Source organism: Coffea arabica, chromosome 6e (assembly GCF_036785885.1).
Source record: "Coffea arabica cultivar ET-39 chromosome 6e, Coffea Arabica ET-39 HiFi, whole genome shotgun sequence".
Lineage (NCBI taxonomy): Eukaryota > Viridiplantae > Streptophyta > Magnoliopsida > Gentianales > Rubiaceae > Coffea > Coffea arabica.
In genome coordinates this window covers 13,327,266-13,346,201 of record NC_092321.1, presented here as the reverse complement: position 1 = coordinate 13,346,201, position 18,936 = coordinate 13,327,266, and the positions used below count along the sequence as shown (strand labels likewise).

At 38.1% G+C, this 18,936-nt stretch overlaps 1 protein-coding gene, 1 long non-coding RNA gene and 1 pseudogene across 6 annotated transcripts; 1 reads left to right on the top strand and 2 right to left on the bottom strand.

The window, feature by feature from the left end:
* Positions 1 to 3,263: 3,263 nt before the first annotated feature.
* On the bottom strand, positions 3,264 to 13,606 carry LOC113697358 (uncharacterized). Of its 2 annotated transcripts, none has more exons than XR_003449842.2 (2): positions 8,272 to 13,606; positions 3,264 to 8,065 (listed from the first exon to the last, which is right to left on the bottom strand). It is a non-coding gene; the product is annotated as an uncharacterized lncRNA (long non-coding RNA). The 2 variants fall into 2 exon arrangements; XR_003449841.2 differs by having other exon boundaries at positions 3,264 to 7,996.
* Positions 13,607 to 13,676: 70 nt separating this feature from the next.
* LOC113695235 (uncharacterized) lies at positions 13,677 to 17,794 on the top strand. 4 transcript variants are annotated; one of them, XR_011816960.1, is made up of 5 exons: positions 13,677 to 14,896; positions 14,976 to 15,064; positions 15,909 to 16,018; positions 16,113 to 17,393; positions 17,466 to 17,794. XR_011816960.1 is itself a non-coding variant. In XM_072055334.1 (4 exons), the coding sequence occupies exons 2-4, from the start codon at positions 15,700 to 15,702 to the stop codon at positions 16,288 to 16,290; spliced, it is 414 nt and encodes a 137-aa protein (XP_071911435.1). In that variant the 5' UTR covers positions 13,710 to 14,896; positions 14,976 to 15,699; the 3' UTR covers positions 16,291 to 16,602. The 4 variants fall into 4 exon arrangements, 1 of the variants encoding a protein (XP_071911435.1); XR_011816959.1 differs by having other exon boundaries at positions 13,680 to 14,028; positions 14,165 to 14,896; positions 14,976 to 16,018; positions 17,466 to 17,792; XR_003449543.2 differs by having other exon boundaries at positions 13,684 to 14,896; positions 14,976 to 16,018.
* A 411-nt stretch (positions 17,795 to 18,205) lies between these two features.
* LOC140009226 (elongation factor 1-alpha-like) lies at positions 18,206 to 18,936 on the bottom strand (annotated as a pseudogene).

Genomic DNA, 18,936 nt, shown 5'->3' with positions numbered 1-18,936 from the left:
ACAGCCACGTTAAATTGAGTATTTACATCAATTTACTTTAGCATAATTATATTGTCACATAAGGCAACGTCCACGAGATATATATCTCTCTCTTTCTTGTTTAGTTTACAGTAGTATTTGACAGACCGAGTCCGATATGGTCTTCTGATTATTTTTTTGTTTGGGGTTTGGCACCACCTAATTATAAGTTGGGGTGGGCAAAATTATTTGCTAATCCGGAAACCCGTCATATCTGATTCGATCCGATTCGAAAATTATATCACCCGATTTATGTTATTTGATCGGGTAAAAAAAATCGGATACCCGCTAAGATGCGGGACGGATTAGGGTCACATAACTAAAAACCCGCGAATACCAGACCCGCCCCGCATATTTTTTTTTTATTTTTATATATCTGCTATAAAATAATAATTTAGAGCTTAATAAATAATTTCATAAACAATTTACATTATAAATAGGAGAGACTATAGTTTATTTATAAGATTCATTTGTAGATGTCATAATCTTATATTTTTATAGAAAAGAGCTTAATTAATGTGAAACATATATTTCAAAAACTGTGCTACTTATTTCAAACTTTTATTGATTTTGAATTCTTTTAATTATTATCTTTTATCTTATATTCTCTTCGCATGCTTGTTTTTTGGTGGGAGACTTTTTTTGAGAAAAAATCTTTATTAAATCTTACATGAATGCGTAAAATATAAAATTAAATTAGTATAAATTATTTTTTAAAAAAATTAAATGATAAATAGAGCGAAGCGGGTACCCGTTGACCCGACCCTATCTCAGCGAGTACTCTATAACAGGGTACTCGCTGATATGCAGGGAACATAAGGATCAGAAAATGATTGACTCGCAAGATACGAGTCAGATCAGCCAAATGGTAGATGTGACGGATATCTAACCCGTGCCCTCCCCTAAGTACACGGAATAAACAGTAGTTACTTTGCTATTTTCTATGGTTGTTGTAATTGGAATTTTCCCAGTTGCCATCGGCACTTAAATTACTCTATTCTTTTTTTTTTTTTTACATTAATAGACAAATTATTTCTGCCAATGAACTTTTGCCTGTAGCCAGTTAGGTAGATATTCCCTTTCTAATTAGTTTCCCAAGAAAGCAAAAACAATTGAAATAATAAAAAGAAAAGAAATTACTAGTACACAATAATTTCTTTAACCGATTTCCTAAAAACTGAAGTCAAACCAGAACTACTTGATTCAGACTGCGTCATTGGGAAGATATTTTTTATTGTAGAATGTGAAAGTGTCTTTTTTACGCAAAATGCAAAGTCTTGTAGTTCTAACTTTCTAATACTAATTCAATTAACCTGGGGGCACTAAAAATGGATTAAAATCTACTGGGTTGGTGGAAAAACAACAAATGAAACAGGGAAATAAAAAAAAAAGAGTGAAAAACCAGAAAGTAGAAATTTTTTTTTTGGTATCTTTTTCTTATGAATACAAGGGAAAGATACATGCCTCAGAAAATTGACAGATTGACAGATACATGCCTCAGAAAATCTCAGTCGGGGATGTACAGAAAGAAAATCCCAGTCCAAAAATATATTCATAATTCATCAGAGGTGTGGTTCTCTTGCCTTTCAAGAATCAAACCCACACAATTTTCACATATATTAGATGTAGGAATGAGGCTCAGATCTGTGGTAATTAGGCAATGAGAGAGTGAACCGCCATGGCTGCAAAACCGGTTGCATTATCAAGGAAATCCCATCTCTGAGTTTCCCAGTTTTGCCATCCTGGTTGCCCAGCCAAGATACGGCCCACTTCGTCCCACCGCCCCAAGTTCTTTTGCTCAGAGAAATCATCATCACAGCCTCTAATTCAACCCTTTTTTTGTTACTAATATCTTTCTTCTACTTCTTCTGTGGTTGGGAAAAAAAAAACAAGGAATCATAATTGACATCAACAAGAACCATACAGAAACAACGTCAAGAATGAAGCAGATAATCATTTGATGAAAGAACAGCCAGCAGTCAAAAGTATTATCCTCCATGGAAACAATGGTAGTATAATATTTGCTAAGCTTCAGAAACCAGCAAAATCCAAGGGCTGTTGGTTATCTTTTTGGATGATGAAAAGAAAATCACAGGCTTAGCAGGGAGGGGCAACCACCCTTAAGAAAATCCCATCTCCCTGTAGAGCCTCATTGTCTTTTCTCCGAGCTAAAAAGATAATTGCCACTGCTGCTTGTGTTTCTAGCCTTCCTTTTATGCAATTTCCTTCTACTTTTTGACCCCACTTCGATCAGTTTTTACACCTTGGCCATACGGGTGAAAGTTAAAAAAGGTGTTTGACTGTTCTTGGTACTACACATCTTCTGTTTCTGTCTTTTTAAGAGGCTTCAGTTCACTAGTAGTGACTTTCCTTCCATTTTAGTCCTACAATAATTAATCTAACTGTAGAACAATAATGATGACTTGCTTTAACTCCGGGGATTAAGGACACTAAGGCTGAGGGTGGTTGAGGATTTGGCTTCGATCAAAACAAGCATACACAAATCAAAGCAAGTCCGGAGGCTCTTTACCAAAAACACCTTTTCTGTAGTTTAGCATTTCACCCTCCTTGTGACATTTCAAAAAATAAAAAATAAAAAAATCTTCTGTACATTTATACATGGCAGTTTTACATTATTTAGTGTCAGTAACGTTAGCAAAGGCCAAAGTTCTAATTCCATTCTTGAAAAAGCTGTTGATTAGCTCGTGAGAGTGAAGCCAAAGGTTTCGTTGTCGTAATTGTATCATGCAAAATTGAGCGGATGTTGATTCAACGCAATTGGACCTGATAGTTTATTCCAATCGGACTTTTTATCCTCATATTCATTCAATCACATGGTGTGGAGAGTACGATAAGCATTGCAAATAGGGTACAAGAATCCTCCATTTCTTCCAGGACGGAAGGTAATAATTAACCCCGAAAAACCCTTCTCTTTTAACGGGTTGCATCTCCATGATCAGCCAAAAAGAAAAGGGCAGAAGTTCGCGAATTTTGCAGAGCAGAATGATCTTGGGCTTGCAGCTCACCAGTCACACTGGCTAATTATAATTGTTCAAAATCGAGTTTCAATACTTTCCTTTACTATCCAAGGTTTGACGTGCAGCCATATTGCAGTAGAAAACGATTGGATAGATTGATCTTTGAACATAGAAACATCCTCGATCTTTGACGTGCAGTGTTGCTACATGGCGTAAAACAAAACGTTCGGATAGATATTTTTCAGTGCAGTAGAAAATTGAAAGGCATTATATACAGAATATATTTTGATTTGCTTCCGAAATCCATAAAGAGACTAATCTGCCTTAGATTTATGAAAATCATAAAAGGCCACTAAAAGTTTTCATTCCGTATACAATTCTGACAAAGCTCCGACCTGACAAAAACATCCTTAAAGAAGTGGCTCAAGACATGCAAGAGCTATCTGTTTATAATAATGCCTTCTAGCCTGACAAAAGCAAAGCAAAGCATTCACAAAGCTCTTTGCTGATTTCCAAAAGATTTTATTGTATAGCACAACTTGAACCTTCCACTGACAAAAATCTTGATGAGAAAATACTGCTCGTTTAGGGTAATTGCCCACAGAAGTTGCAAAAGAGTTCAGAAGACCAACAGAATAAAACTCGAACACCTCGTACAACTGCTTCAAATCATACCTCACCGGAACTTGGATGGTGATCTCTTTCAGTGTTGTTGCACCTCATATATAAGCTTCCTAGCGTGAGAATACCACTGGTGCAGGATAATTGCACAAAGAAGTTGCCGCCAAAGAGTTTAGGGAAACCAACAGAACGAAATTCAGCCACCTCGTAAAACTACTTTCAACCACACCTCAAGGAATAGCAATCTCTTTCCCTGTTGTTGCAACTCTTCCACCATTGAAGAAGAGGGGACGCAACTGATTGGTTATAGTAGCGAGGTCGCGAAATCACCATGGCTGAAAACATCCAGTTGCAACTAAAAAGGGAACATAAAAAGCATTTCATAACAACCCAAATTTGCTGTCTAGGTTGCCCTGCCAAGTTCCAAGCTGGATTGTACCCCATCCACAAGCGATTCAGTTCATCTCACAATATATCACACCAGTGTTTCATTTTTTATCAAACCGTTTGCGTTTAAATCACCATAATCACAATCATCATCCTCACCATATATATATATATATATATATCATTGAACCATCAAAGGCAAACTTTTGAAACTGACCAGAGAATAAGGCTCAGATCTAAATGGACCTGGCATTGGTGTTGTGACACTGCCATGGCTGCATATTACCAGTTGCAACCAAAAAGGGAGTGTGAAAGCATTCATCACGACCCAAATGTGCCATCTAGTTGCTTCGCCAAGATATGGGACAGCTTATAAACATCAATGCCTGATCCACTAGCTCTCAAGAAACATCATCACAGCCTTCCCTTTTCTTTGAACCAATTGCAACGATATCAACCTGATCATCATCATCACCACCACCACCACTATCATCATCATAAAGGACACTAAAACAACAGAAGAAAGGTTTTCATACAGAGATACTCCCTGCTTTAAAGCTTTCCAACTTCAAGTGCCCGGTAGGGTCCAAGGGTTTTAAAATCAGATTCTAGAAAGAATCGTTCTTGAGTTCATAGAATTGGACCTAAGGATCTCAATCCTATGAAAACGTAATTAACTTATTAATTCAATTTAGGCTAATGGTTAATGAAGAATTATATGATCAATTCAGAAAGGTCAAAGTCCTTTGACCTGAGCTTATAATTTTCAACTCACAATGTAGCTTTGTCATAAGTTTATCGACTAGCTAATGCATCAGTTTACCTTTTGGCATTGGCTAATTAAAAAGATGGATCAACTACTTTGATGGTTAGGATGGTAATCCATGATTACATCATGAAATGTAAAAGCATTTATCCAAGACATGCATGTGCACAGCTTATTATAGAAAAGAACAGTGAACCTATCTACAACCTGGATAGGTCTTGTAGACTGAGTTTGTTTAGATAGGAGTTTATTTGGATGATTTATTGAGATAATTACTGTAGCACTTTTTATGATGTGATGTATGTGAAATAAAAAGATGATTGGGAAGATAAAAAGGTGATCGGAATTTGTGAAACAAATTATTTTATTTCAAATCTTCTCAATCCAAAGGATCCTGAGATCCGGACTGGGATTCTAACAACTGTAGTCTGAACAAAACAAGGCTGTTTAAGGGCTGTTCTAGAACAACGAAATCATAGGCCAAACAGAGAGGAGCAAGCACCCTTAAGAAATTCCATATCTCTGCAGGCTCATTCTTCTGAGAGCTGAAATTTCAACGATGGCAAAGCTAAAGATGAGAGATTTACCCTCATCTAATCAAGAACTTAGATAAAAACAGCTCAAAACCATTAATTACCGCCATTGCAGCAAAGACCTGCGTTTCTAAACTTGGACTGGGGAGGCGACTCAGCTAAGCTAAGAATCTACAATCAAAGAACCCGTACCATCACATCCCCAATGGTTTCTCTTCGCGGAACAGGATCCATTCCTCAAAGTCCGTAAAGGCTGTGGTTTTTTCTTCCATCTTTAACAGGTGGTGAAGGGTAAAATCATTGGCATTCAGAGAGGGGCAACCACCCTCATTTACATACTCTTTTTTTTAAAAAATAAAAAATAAAAAAATTAAACAAACAGGGAATCCAAGAAAGACACGAACCCTATACAATTTCCAAACTCAAAGCGTTTAACAAGGTCTAAAAGGCAGCAAACAAATCCAGAGGAGGCTCAGATATTACCAATATCAAGGTCAGGCAAAAGACTTTGACACCGCCATGGCTGCAGCACCGGTTGCATGTCAGGGTTGGTACCAACAATTCTGCCATCCGGGGTTGCCCCGCCAAGATACGGGTCAATTTTGCTGAATTGCCTGACCCAACTCGGCTCTGCGAATAAATAAAATCATCACAGCCTCTTTTCATGGTAAATACAGGACAGCCATTTAGCATGATCCACAGCAGGAGGAGGTAGTAAGCGTTCAGCATGTTGGGGGTGCAAAGTGAAATTGTCAGAAACCTCAATGGAAGTACAAGAATTATTTCTGCAGTCTGCTAAATCAAAGGGCTGTTGGTTTGCTTGCGTTTGAAATCATAGGCTTAAAACAGAGAGGGGGCAACCACCCTTTACAGAAATCCCACTCTCTCCCTGTTTGCCTCATTCTTTCAGCTTTTGAGCCGATAATTTTCAAGAAAGACGCACTAATGAAGAAGCATTTGAGAGCTTTAACCCAGAAATTATTTTTTCAGGTTTAATTGTAAGATACACCCTCAACTTTCTTCAGGTTGCAAAGCGCCCCTTAAACTATCATTTTCCTATCTATCTTTTTCTTTTTTCTTTTTTTAACACGATGAACTCCGAGTGCAGTTTTTGCTACTACGTTCTAGTGCTTGCAAAATTAACGGAATTGTGTTTTCATCTAGGTGTTAACAACAGTTTAAATTTGAAGCAATGGTTTTTCTAGAGTGAAGAGGAATATGAAAGCTGGAATTTTCTTTCAGCATATACCACTCGATAATTCCCTCTTTTTTTTATATATATCTTATTGAAAAATATATGAAATTGTGGTGATAAAGGGCGCCCAAGTTCCATCCTTGATATAAAGAAAAAGAACCAGTGATTGGATTTGTAGCAGCTGAACACTGGAAACTCATATATATATATATTGTTAGGATCACTGACTTGTCCCCTTCTCTCGACCCACAAACTAACAGAGAGTTTTGCCCCCAAAGAAAACTATCAAAATCATCTCTCTCCCGCTCTTCCCCTTCTCCTTTATTTTTTCTAGTATCAAGTGAAGAAAAACACATTAAAATTACCAAGACAAAACATGGTGAGACAAAACATGGTTATAAACCTTGAGCGAAAAGTTTGCAACGTGTTTATGGAAAATGCTCGTGCACGACCAATTAAGGAAAAAAAAAAAAAATCTGATCTTTCCCACTCGCTCAGTAGCCAATTCCTGCATAAGTCCTACGTACTTCTTTGAGCCCCAGTGGAGCAGAGTTATGAGGATAGAAGTGCACGGTCATCCTAGGTTCGAGAATCTTGAGCAGTGTACAAACACGGAAGTTGCAAAAAAGAGAAGATTCGAACCTCCAACAGGCAGCCTTTATCCTCTTTAGCAAATAAAATTACATAACAGCTAATACAGAAGTGCCAGGGAGGGGGTTTGGGGTTAGATAGGTACGAGAGAGAGCAACCTGAAACTTAACATGAGTGGTAGCTGCTGATGCTATAGATGGAAAAGGAATTACTCTTTTTACAGAATTACCATATGTGCATGCATATATCCTTATACAGAGAAGACATCACCATTTTCTGAGCTTTTGGGCTTTAAACAAGACGTAAAGATCCCGGCTAAAACCTGATTTCAGGCATTACCGTCTGGGGTAGATAGAGAACTTATCACGTACCACCAAAATAATACAAAATAGTATCAAAACACGGCAGCTCCCACTGCCAACCAAGAACTAGCAAAATCATTGAGAGAAGAAAATCTTAAAAACTTTGTATTGACATGTTAGATCAAACACAATGGCATTAATTGAAATCACTCCCACAAGTTTTTCACAGCTACTGATTTTACTAAAATAAAACAGCACTAATGTTCCATATAGATGTTTTTCTGGTAAATATAAAAAGATGATTCCAATTTACATTGGTAAAAATTGTTCTCTTTTTACCAATCAAACTCATCAGTCATCAAACCAGAGAATTGAACTCGAAACCTAATGAAATTAAGTATCCAAACACAGCCGCTGCAATATACAAGTAGAGCAGAAGACGCATGCGTATCAAGACAAGACACTGTGTGGACAATGAGGCTCAGATTCGTATTTGACCAGGCATTGACGCTGTGAGACCAGCATGGCAGCAAATCACCAGTTGCATGTCATAAAGGGCGTATAAAAAGCAATTCATCACGACCCAAAATGCCATCCAGGTTGCGCTGCCAAGAAACGGGTTCCATACATCCATAAATCCTGAATTACTTGTTCTCACAAAATATCATCACAGCCTTTTATTTTTTCAAAAACAAAATGCCAAAAATCATCATCAACATATTAATATCCTCACCAGAGAAAACAACAAATATAGAGAAAAAAAAAAAAAGATCTTATACAGACACTTTCCAACTCCCATTACTCGTTAAGGAACCAAATAAAGGCCTATGGGATTTGACAAGAAAGAAATCACAGGTGTAAACAGATAGGGAAAACCAACCTTCAAAAAAATCCCATCTCTTCGATGCCTCATTCTTCATAGAGCTGAAATTTCAACGAATCCATAATAGCAGGCAGTACTAGCAAGCCAAAAATAAGCAACAGTAAAGAAAGTTGGCTCAGATCTATTCTTTTGATCAGAGGAAGGAGGACACCACAATGGCTGCAAAAACCTAATTACATGCAAGTGAGAAAGAACCCATTTTCGAATCCTTCTCATCTCACACATGATTCAGGTTGCCCTGCCAAGACATGGGTCAGCTTTACCTTGATGTCACAGATAAAGAAAACATCATCATCATAGCCAATTATTTGAACAGGAGAAGACACACTGTTGCTTTATAAGGCATCCCCTTATTTTCTACCAGGGCTGTTAGTTCCGTCCATCTTTAACTGATGGTGAATAATGAAATTGTTGGCATCCAGATGGGCCACCTCCTTAACAAATTCCCATCCTCTGCTGCCTCATTCTTCTTTATCCTGAAGACCATTGATATCCATCTTGAGGCATGTTTTTATTGCTGGCATATATTAAGAAAGGCCTAGTTTGGTGTTGTTTAGGAGTGGAGAAAAATAAGGAGTACAGGGAGAATTGGGGCAAGTTTTTCTTGCTTCAACAATGAGTAAATGCATAATCCTACAATAACGGTTGCATTTGAGAGAGGGAAGAGAATGAACCTCATCCCCCCACCCCAATTCTGCCATCCAGGTTGCCAAAAATATATAGGGGTCACTGGTCAGCACCTCAATGCCTGACCATACTGGCTTTGGAAACATTTCACCACAGCTTATTTTGAAGTGGAAGGATACTGTAAGAAATTGAAATGATACAGAGAAAGGATTAGCATGATCCTGCTACAACAAGGGCTGTTGGTTTATTTGGGTGAGGAAATCATTGGCTAAAATAGAGAGTGGGCAACCACCCTTACAAAAATCCCAATCTCTCTCTGTTGCCTCATTCATTTTTTGAGCAGAAAATTTGAGAAGAAGGCTGATACTTTCAGACTTCGCAGCAAATAAGCAGGTTAGAACAAGCAACAGCTCTAGAAGCAATAGCTATCACCACATCTAAGAAAATCTTATATGTGATTAACATTTTCGTCCTAAATAAAAAAAACATTGAAGCAAATGGCTCAGATCTTTACTTTGACATCAAGGCAACATTGGAGAGGTTCAAATCAAGTTTGGGTCAAAATTCTTACTTCGTATGTATGTAGCAACCAAGTAAAAGCTAATCGCGTAACATCACAGCAGCAGCTACAATCAACCATAGGAATGCAAACTCCTTCACGTAAGATTACTTCAAAAAATTGAATGTTATTACATGAGATGTAATTAATTAACTAAACGCACTCCACATACAAAACAAGCGTGCTTTCAAAAAGTTATCATGTTTGTCCATTGAATATTGGAAGATAATTACAAGTTACGGTGCTGAAATAGTGAAGTATTTTTTGACAATCAGAGTCATCAATCATCAGACTTGTGAATCAAACTTCAGACGTCCTGGAATAACTATCCAACTACAGCTAGCAGTAAAACGAGAAAAGCCAAAAGATGTATAGCAGTAAATATGGCTTAAACAGGTAGACATCACAAACAAGGCTCAGATCCATACTTAACCTGGCATTGGTGCCATGACACCGCCATGGCTGCAAATCACCAGTTGCATGTTAGAAAGGGAGTTTTCGCCCAAAATGCCATCTAGGTTGCCCAGCCAAGATACGGGTCAGATTCCACCGTCAATGCCTATATCACTTGCTCTCACAAGAAATATCATCACAGCCTTTCATTTTCTTTAAATAAACACTACCTTCAATGCATCATCATCATCATTGTCAATTGTCATAACATATGAAACAAAAAAAGAACGCATGGGAAGTTGTGATAGAGACACTTTCCCTATATAAATGCATTCCCTTTCCAGTTCCCATTCCACAGTCCCAACCAAACGAGGCTGTAAAAGGGCTGTTGGTTTTCATACGAAACAAATCACAGGCTAAACAGAGAGGACAACCACCCTTTAAAAAATCCCATCTTTCTGGTGCCTCATTCTTCAGAGAGCTAAAATTTCAAGGTTTTTGAATGCTCACAAACACTGGCAGAGCATAAACCTTAGAAGGCTCAGATGTTTAATTTTGATCAGGGAAAAATGAAAGGAAAGACGCCGCCGTAGCGCACAAGCCCAGTTGCATGAAAGAGAAGAAAGAACCCATCTTTAAATTCTTCTCATCTCACATGCCATCAGGGCTGCACCACCAAGATACGGGTCCACGATTTCCTCCATGCTCAAATCACAACTAAGAAAAATCATCATTGCATCCAAGAGAATACAGAACAATGGTGACAGAAAGGGAAACGGGGCCTCACAAGTTCCATTTCAGACCAATTCACGGCAACAATTAAAGGCATCAGAAAGAGAAAATGACACCGTCATGGCTGCAAAACCGGTTGCAATGTGACGTGAGGAAAACATTGACATAGAAAACAGAGAGAGACCCAACCCCAGAAAGATGGATGGATCCCCTCAAAATGTTAAAATCATCATCACAGCCTTCAGATAAGCGGGCTTATCGAGAAAGTGAGCAAACTCAATAATAGTAGTAGCAGTAGTGCTAGGCCGTTTTGCCGATCCGATTTTTCTGAGAGCAGAAGCTCAGGGAAATTTGAGATGCTTTACCTGTCAAAGGCTTGGAGCCATGGTGCGAAGCTTATTAGACAGAGTTGGGTATTTTATTGCACTAATTTTTTCAGCTTATGAGCGAATTTTGAGTGAGTAAGATGAAGCTTCAAGGACTGCGTGCCTTACATTGCATGATTTGGGCTTTCAAGGATTTGTGAACAATCCGGATTCAACCGTTCAATGTACCCCTTTTTTTTTCTTCTGTCTAAATGAGAGGTATCGAACCCGGGTTCAATAACCAGAACTGAATGTTGTTGCTGAAAGATGAAGGGCTGTTGGATTTTAGTTTACTGATGGCAAAACAGAAATCATAGGCTAAGAAGAAACAGAGAGGGGCAACCACCCTTGAAGAAATCCCAACCTCTCTGATAGCCTCATTCTTCACAGAGCTCAGATCTTAAGGCACCGTTTGGATTGAAGACAACAGCGAGGGAAGGAAAGGACTTAAAAGAACTTACAGAAGTCAACTAAACAAAAAGTTGGGAAAGATTGGAAAGTGCTTCGGTTCAGCTGTGAACTGGTCTGAAATGGAAAGTGCCAGAAATTGCGAGGCCCCATGCCATTGCTGTCCTGCACTCTGTGGCCCAGGCATCAACCCTATGAATTGGGTTTGAGACGTGTTTTTTTTTTTGTTTCTTAGGCGGTCTTGGAACTTGGGGTGCGGTTAACCACGAGGGCAAATGAGCTTCCAAGAAGCCCGACCCAGTTTGTTGTGTAATTATCCAGTCTGAAAGTTCAATCACACTAGTAAGAAGACAATTAGCAACCTAGCACAGAGTTACGCTAGCAAGCAAAATGTACAAGTATTTGAATAGTGAACAAATTTCATGCAGATTTATTATGTTCTTTTTGATTCTTAATGATAGTGCAGCATAAGCCAAAGCTGTGAGTTTGGATGTAATATTAATTAATTCAACTGATTCCCAGGGAAACGACACATTTTCTTGTGAACTTATTTTTCATTTTTACCCTCCTCCTATGTCTCCTTTCACAGTCCAGCAACACTTTATATAATTCTATATATTTCCCAGAACTGAGCATGGGTTAAAATGGTTGAGGTTATACCATATTTTCAAACAGCTTAATAAAGTGGAGCCAAAATATTACTGCTTGACAAGAATCCACTTTGCCCCCAGGCAGATTGACTGGTTTCCGACTTTCCGTAATCCCCTCTTTAGGGGCAGGTCACTGGATCGACCCCGGGAGAGCTAACGGGCTGTGAACATTGGGACGGGGCTCTCACAGCCGCAGGGGATTAGTCGGGCCCAATGGTTCCGAACACTCTGTGTCGACAAAAAAAAGAAAAAAAAAAAAGACAAGAATCCATTTTGACCTGATACATCATTCAAAGCCAAATCCGGAGACAGAAGCAACATCGACATTAACGAGTACAAGCATTTGGTAATAAATCTTCCTTGTTCAAATATGCGTGTGCAGCTGCATGACAATAATGATGCTAAAAAACAGGAAAAAAAGGGATAAATAGTAACTTCAATGGTACCGAATGCTAAAGCGTAAACCATCTTACTTTTAGAATTACCTAACCAGAACTAACGAATTCATGCAGAGTAAACTGCAATTTTGCATTAATTTAACTTCATTCCTCAGTGTACCCAACCCAAAAAAAAAAGAGCCCAATTTCTTGAAAGTAACAAAAACACTTGCTTTTGTTTTCAGAAAAAAATGACGCCATCAAGGGGGAAAAATGATCAAGGTTCAGGCTCAGATGTATCTAATGAGGTCAGGCAAAGAGAAAGTGACAGCGCCATGGCTGCAACACCGGTTGCAATGTGATAGATCATGTTCTCCTCCTCCATATCATATATGCCATCCGGGTCGCCCAGCCAAGATACGGGTCGGATTTGCCTCAAGCCACTGACCCATTTGCTTTGAAAGTTAAAGAATCATCACAGCCTTCAGACAAGCAGGCTTCTCGAGAAGATGAGCAGAATCAATACTAGTAGTAGTAATGCTGCTATTCATGAAAGGTCTGGGTATCAAAACTTTAAGGGGGGTTTTTGTGATTAATCATAAGTAGAAAATTGCATCTGAAGGGCTGTTGGTTTCAGATGGTCGATGATGAAAAAATGAAATCATAGGCTAAAAATCAGAGAGGGGCAACCACCCTTGAAGAAATCCCCAGTCTCTCTGATAGCCTCATTCTTCACAGAGCTAAAATCTTAAGGTACCGTTTGGATCAAAGCAAAAGGAAGGTTGGAAAGGAAAGGACTTGCAGAGGCCCCATCTCCCTCTCAACTTGATCCTCTCAGGATAGGCATACAATCCAGAAAGAGAGAAAAAGAATGAAGGCAATAAGTTCGGCAGACCGAGCCATTTGCCAAGAAAGAATCCTACTCAATTCTGTATGGCCTCGAAGGCTCGAACTGGTTGGAAATGGATAAGTGTTGCAAATTGCGAGGCCCCTTCCCTTCTGTTCTGGGCCTCTGTAGCCGTCTGCGCTCAAACCGTTTCTTTTCTTTGACTGAGGTTTCTACAATTGCAGGCCACCTCCCCTGACGTTTGAAAAATAACACTTGCCTTCTTTGCTGCTGGAAAAAAAATGATACTTACCTTTTTTGATGCTGAAAAAAAAAATGATGCTGGAAAAAAATGATAGTCTTCACAAAATCTTTACAAATTGTAAGTGAAAATGAGTTTAAAAGAGAAAAATGAAAATTTTCTTGATAATATTTCTTTTTTCTAAAATTCTAGGACGCCTCTACAGTCTAGTATCAAAAGTGTACCAGTGGTGTGGGAATTAATAAAATATAGAGGAGTAAAACTTATCAACTAATACAACCAAAAATTGAGCAATAGGCCACCAGGTTAAAAGGTAAAAGAAGAGTACTCACTGTTCAATAAAATAAAGTGTACCTCGGGGATATCAAGAGCACTTTAGCTTTAATTGAGCGGTTCTTTTTGACAAACTCCAGAGACTTCAGCAGAGGAAATATATCAACAACACTCCGTGTGGGCATTATCAAGAATTAACAAAACAAAACACATCACAGTTTAGGCGACAATTGAAGAAGAGCCTCGATCTTGAGGAGTATTAAACATGGAGGGTACAAGAATGTTAGTAAACAATCTTGCTTTCTTACTGATAGTAAAGATTCTGCTTTCTCAGTGATTGTTGAAGAAAGGTTTTCGGTGTCTAATATTATCTTGCATCTCATACAAGTCATTTGCAAATGATAAAAAAATGAAGCAGAAGCAAGTGATGGCATGCTGCGGCTGGCAGAGCTCAAACAAACAAAAATGCACACCAGCTATTGGAAGATTGGTCGATGAAGAAAGTGAAGACCATGTTGGTGGATGTAAATCGCAGGAGGATGCCGAGCAAGTTGAGGTTATCCTAAAAAAACATACCAGCCGATATGAATGTTGCTCACTAGATTCTTTGGTTTTGGATAGAATTATAGAGTGACTAGACTCTATAGAGGAACAAATTAATCGGATGGATAATAACTGTAAGAGTCCTATGGCTGATGTGCCTATCGGAGAAGCTAGCCACAAGTACAAATGGGCTAACATCATTCGTAGTGGGGGTATAACTAGGAAGAAGGTAAGCTCTCCTTAAACACCACCTCTGCGAATAAAGGAAGTAGAGGTCCGAAAATTGAAAAAGATATGTAAAGCTCGTGCATCACAAAAATAGGGGAATGGGTATGCTCTTCATCTGATGAAAAATTGTGCCATTGCTGTGGAAAAGAAGACACCAAAGAGGATATAAAAAAGGCAAGATTCACAGCGGCAATGCAAAACCAGGACGTGTTTGGGCTTGGTGAATGCGGAGGATGAGGTCTGCTCGAACCTGATACCTGTTCAAATAACTAGCAGCAGTAGTAATCTTAAGATATTAGGGTCACAGTTGAATACCATATCCAAACCAACAACCAAGGGCGACAACCAAAACATTGATTTGGAGATACTATATGGCAAGGTTTGATAGCTATGTAATTGTCAGTTATTATTTGGTTATTTATGAATAACACATGATTGGCTGTAATTTGTGTGAGCAGGATAAGAAAGAAATTGATCCGTGTAGCCTCCCATTTCGGTCGAAGAACTTGCTTCTTGATTATCTGCTAGATGCTAAACTACCTTCAAGGTATAATGTCATACTTGTTTTGAACTTCAACTATTGATGGTAACGGTTGATAATAGAATACAACTAACACTTTTTGGGCTGTTGAGTAATATCTATAGTACTTTGCTAATATCGACTCTAGGACAAGATGCTAATAGGAAAGAGTTTAGGTCTCTAGCCCCTTGTGAATGGCTTCAATGTGAGGTAATTATCTTCTCATTTTCATATAATTTTATACATTTTTTTTGTTGGTGAGAAAAGAGTCCCCTGTGCTGCTGGTATACAAGGTACTCAATTGTTATGCTGCTTTATTGACTATAAACACAAGAAAGAATAATCCAACTGAACACAGTCAGATATGGTACATGCCAACACGGTTTCAGGTGAGGGATTTTGTTAGAACCTACTATACTAATAATCCCATACCTAAATCTGCTTACTAATACAAAAATTAAATGTATATCCCAGCAATATAGTGAATCATCTCCACCACGACTGGAAGTATTGTACAATAGGTACTTAAGAAAGGAGAACTTTGGTGGTTACATAGATGCAGTTGCAAAGGTTTAAAAGATTTTACTTCATCTTCTTGATTTTTGTTTATGGAGGGAGACATTTGTTTAACCATAACTGGTCTTGTGTAGATATGCATTCATATGAATTGGAAGAACATGCACTGGTATCTATTTGTGATTGATATGAAAAATGAAACAATCCACATATATGATAGCTTACCAGTTAAGGAGTTCAATTTCAATAGACTATATCCAGTGATGCATGTGGTGAGAACTATTAACTTTCCTAATTGTTTTAGAAGTTGGGTATGCAAATGCTTGTTTTACTGTTAATGTTAGTGTATGTACAGAGAAACATGCTCCATGAGGCATTGGCTTATGGTCTTGGGAAAGCTTATCAAAAAGACATATCCAAATTTCCGTGCATTAGGCCTCAGTGGTGTCCACGACAGCCAGATGGGTATAAACCTATTTAGTATCCTATAAGATTTGCATTGGTCTCCTATAGTTTTATTTGTCATTTTTGTAGGTATTAATTTTCTTCAATTTTGCAGAAATGATTGTGGCATATATGTTATGTATTTCATGAAACATGTCTCGGAAATGGAAGCCGAAATGGTTGTCAGTTTTGTGTCGGATAAAGAACGATGTTCATTGGCTTTGGAATTGTTTGTCCATCCTTCTAATTTAGTCCGTGAAGATAACCTTGGCGTTCTACCATGCATGAAGTAATCTACATACTTGACGGAAAATGATTGGTTTTTTTTGGATAAGTTTTAATGTAATTGGCATGGAATTTTATTTTTATTTTGAGGGCAATGGCCTGTATTGATCGGAATGTTAGTCCGTGAAGATAACCTTGGCATTCTACCATGCATGAAGTAGTCTACATACTTGACGGAAAATGATTGGATTTTTTTTTGGATAAGTTTTAATGTAATTGGCATGAAATTTTATTTTTATTTTGAGGGCAATGGTCTGTATTGATCGGAATGTTTTGTTCACTGAGAGCCTTACCAAGAAAATTCTGTTGTTGTGTTTTTATTGGATTGATTCTTGTTTTGTCTTAAATGGAAAAAGCGAAAGATGGAGGTGATTTTGTATTGATCAAGACGATTAACTATAACTAATATAAAATAAAGAGTAACGTATTTATTTTCTCTACTCAAATAAATGGGTCAAATGTTCCTAAGTCTTACGTTTGTGTGTAAATTAATATTAATGTATTTAGTTAGCGAAAAACGAGATGTTTGAATATTGATAATATTTACTTAATCTTACCGACACTCAAAGAGGTCTATTTATTATGATTTCATGAAATTTTGTTTAACACTATCATAATAAAAGATGATCCTTTACTTGTGTTAAAAATGATATTTGTCTACATTGAGATTAACATTATCATAATCATAAATGATTCATTAATTTGTAAATATGGTATTTGTATACATAAGATTAGTATTATTATAATCAAAGCTGGCCCATCAAATCTGAGATGCTAAGAAAGAATGGGCAACGACTCGGATAATGGGGCCATATCACATGTAGACACTGCAACCAGATACATTAGGACATATGTGGGCTACCTCATAGGAATTCATATAAAACAAGCGAAGTATTTCCTGCTTCTTATTAAACCCAACTCCATAGTCTTGGTTCCAAAGTCTACCTCCACACTTCTTGCTATGACCTCCACAAGCTCTGAAGCATCAGTAACTTTTGTGAACTGGCCAAGCCGAAGATGCAATTGCGGAATGGGATTGTGTAAGAGAAAAATAGCTAGAACCAATCCAGCGAATCGCGGCAGACATTACTACGATTGCCCCAACGCACAGGTACAGAGTTGTTAGAAGTTTTTTCTGGTATTGTGAAGTGAGTTTAGCTTGCTTATGCTGATAACAATGCAGAGAAAATGCTCTCCATTCATCGGTTGGTGTGATGAGTATGCAAATGCTCTGAAAATGGTTGCTGAAGGTGGAATGGTGGTGCCTGAAGATAGCATAGTTATGTCGGAGCAGCCCTTTATCAACACACTTGAGTGTATGGAGGTTGTTGACGGTGTCCGGAAAGATATGGCTGCAATGAAGAAACAAATTTGGATCCTTAAGTGTATCATTTGTTGTATGGGGATCTTTATTTATTCGATGTGGGTTAATTAAGTTATGATGAGATATTAAGCTAACCACCGGTTTGGATTAAAATAAATAAATATTTTGTGAGGTGTTATTTTTTATGATAATTAAATTTTCGTTGCATAACCGCGGTTTATCTTCAGCATATTAACACCTGCTATGACGTATTCTTAACCTTTTTTTTTTCGAGGAACAACCACCAATTAGTAAACGATACCTGAAAGTCACAGCTCAAGGCACAAGAATGACAAAACATTGAAATTTAATTTGTTTACTGACTAAAGAGTAAAAACTCATCATATGTTTAAACCTATAGAAATCAAAAGAATAGACAGCTTCGAAATGGACTCCACCACTGTCATCAAGCAAACCAGATTCAAACCCAGATTGCTTGATATCTCCACTATCCTCACAAATAAGGCTAGAGAACTGCTAGGATGTCCAAAACAAAATAAAAAAAAACTAAAGCAAATAACAGCAACTAGTTCATCAAAGCGTAATCTCATAAACACATTTCATTTGGCTCCGTTCTTGGCTACAGCGTTGGTGACCTTGGAACCAGTTGGATCCTTCTTGTCAACATTCTTGACCACAACAATAGCAATAGTTTGACGCATGTCCCTCACAGCAAAACGTCCAAGAGGTGGGTACTCAGAGAAAGTCTCCACAACCGTGGGCTTGGTAGGAATCATCTTAACCATACCAGCATCACCATTCTTATGCATTTCCTATCCATATGCTTGGTGGGGAGTGTCCATTTCCTATCTGGCCAAGATGGTTTATGACGATAACCTGAGAGGTAAAGCTGAAAGTTTCCTTGGCAGAGTCATCCTTAGGGTTGAAGGCAACATAGCCAGGCTTAAGATCCTTGACAGCAACATTCTCAACGTTGAACCCAACATTGCCACCAGGAAGAGCCTCCTGAAAGGCTTCATGTTACATCTCAGGAGACTTAACTTCAGTTGGCAATCCTATTGGACCAAAAGTAACCACCATACCAGGCTTGAGGATACCAGTTTGCACACGACATATTCTTAATCCAATTGCTAATCAAGATAATGTCACTGTTTAACGTTTACATGGACTTCATTACCAACAACCCAAGATTCAAAATATCTGTATTGAATGCACATGGTCATGTGAACTCCTGCAGTCCAGCGTTTGCAAAGCAGACTATGACAAGCACAGTAGTTTATGATTGTGACAATTTATTCGTGGTCTTTGCATGTACGAGGAATTGCTAGGT

Excerpts from the sequence above, each read along its gene's own strand:
- LOC113695235 (XM_072055334.1), top strand. The coding sequence starts at position 15,700 with ATGAATTGGAAGAACATGCACTGGTATCTATTTGTGATTGATATGAAA. Across the intron at positions 15,826-15,908 it reads TATATCCAGTGATGCATGTG|AGAAACATGCTCCATGAGGC; the intron begins GTGAGAACTATT and ends GTGTATGTACAG. Across the intron at positions 16,019-16,112 it reads TGTCCACGACAGCCAGATGG|AAATGATTGTGGCATATATG; the intron begins GTATAAACCTAT and ends TCAATTTTGCAG.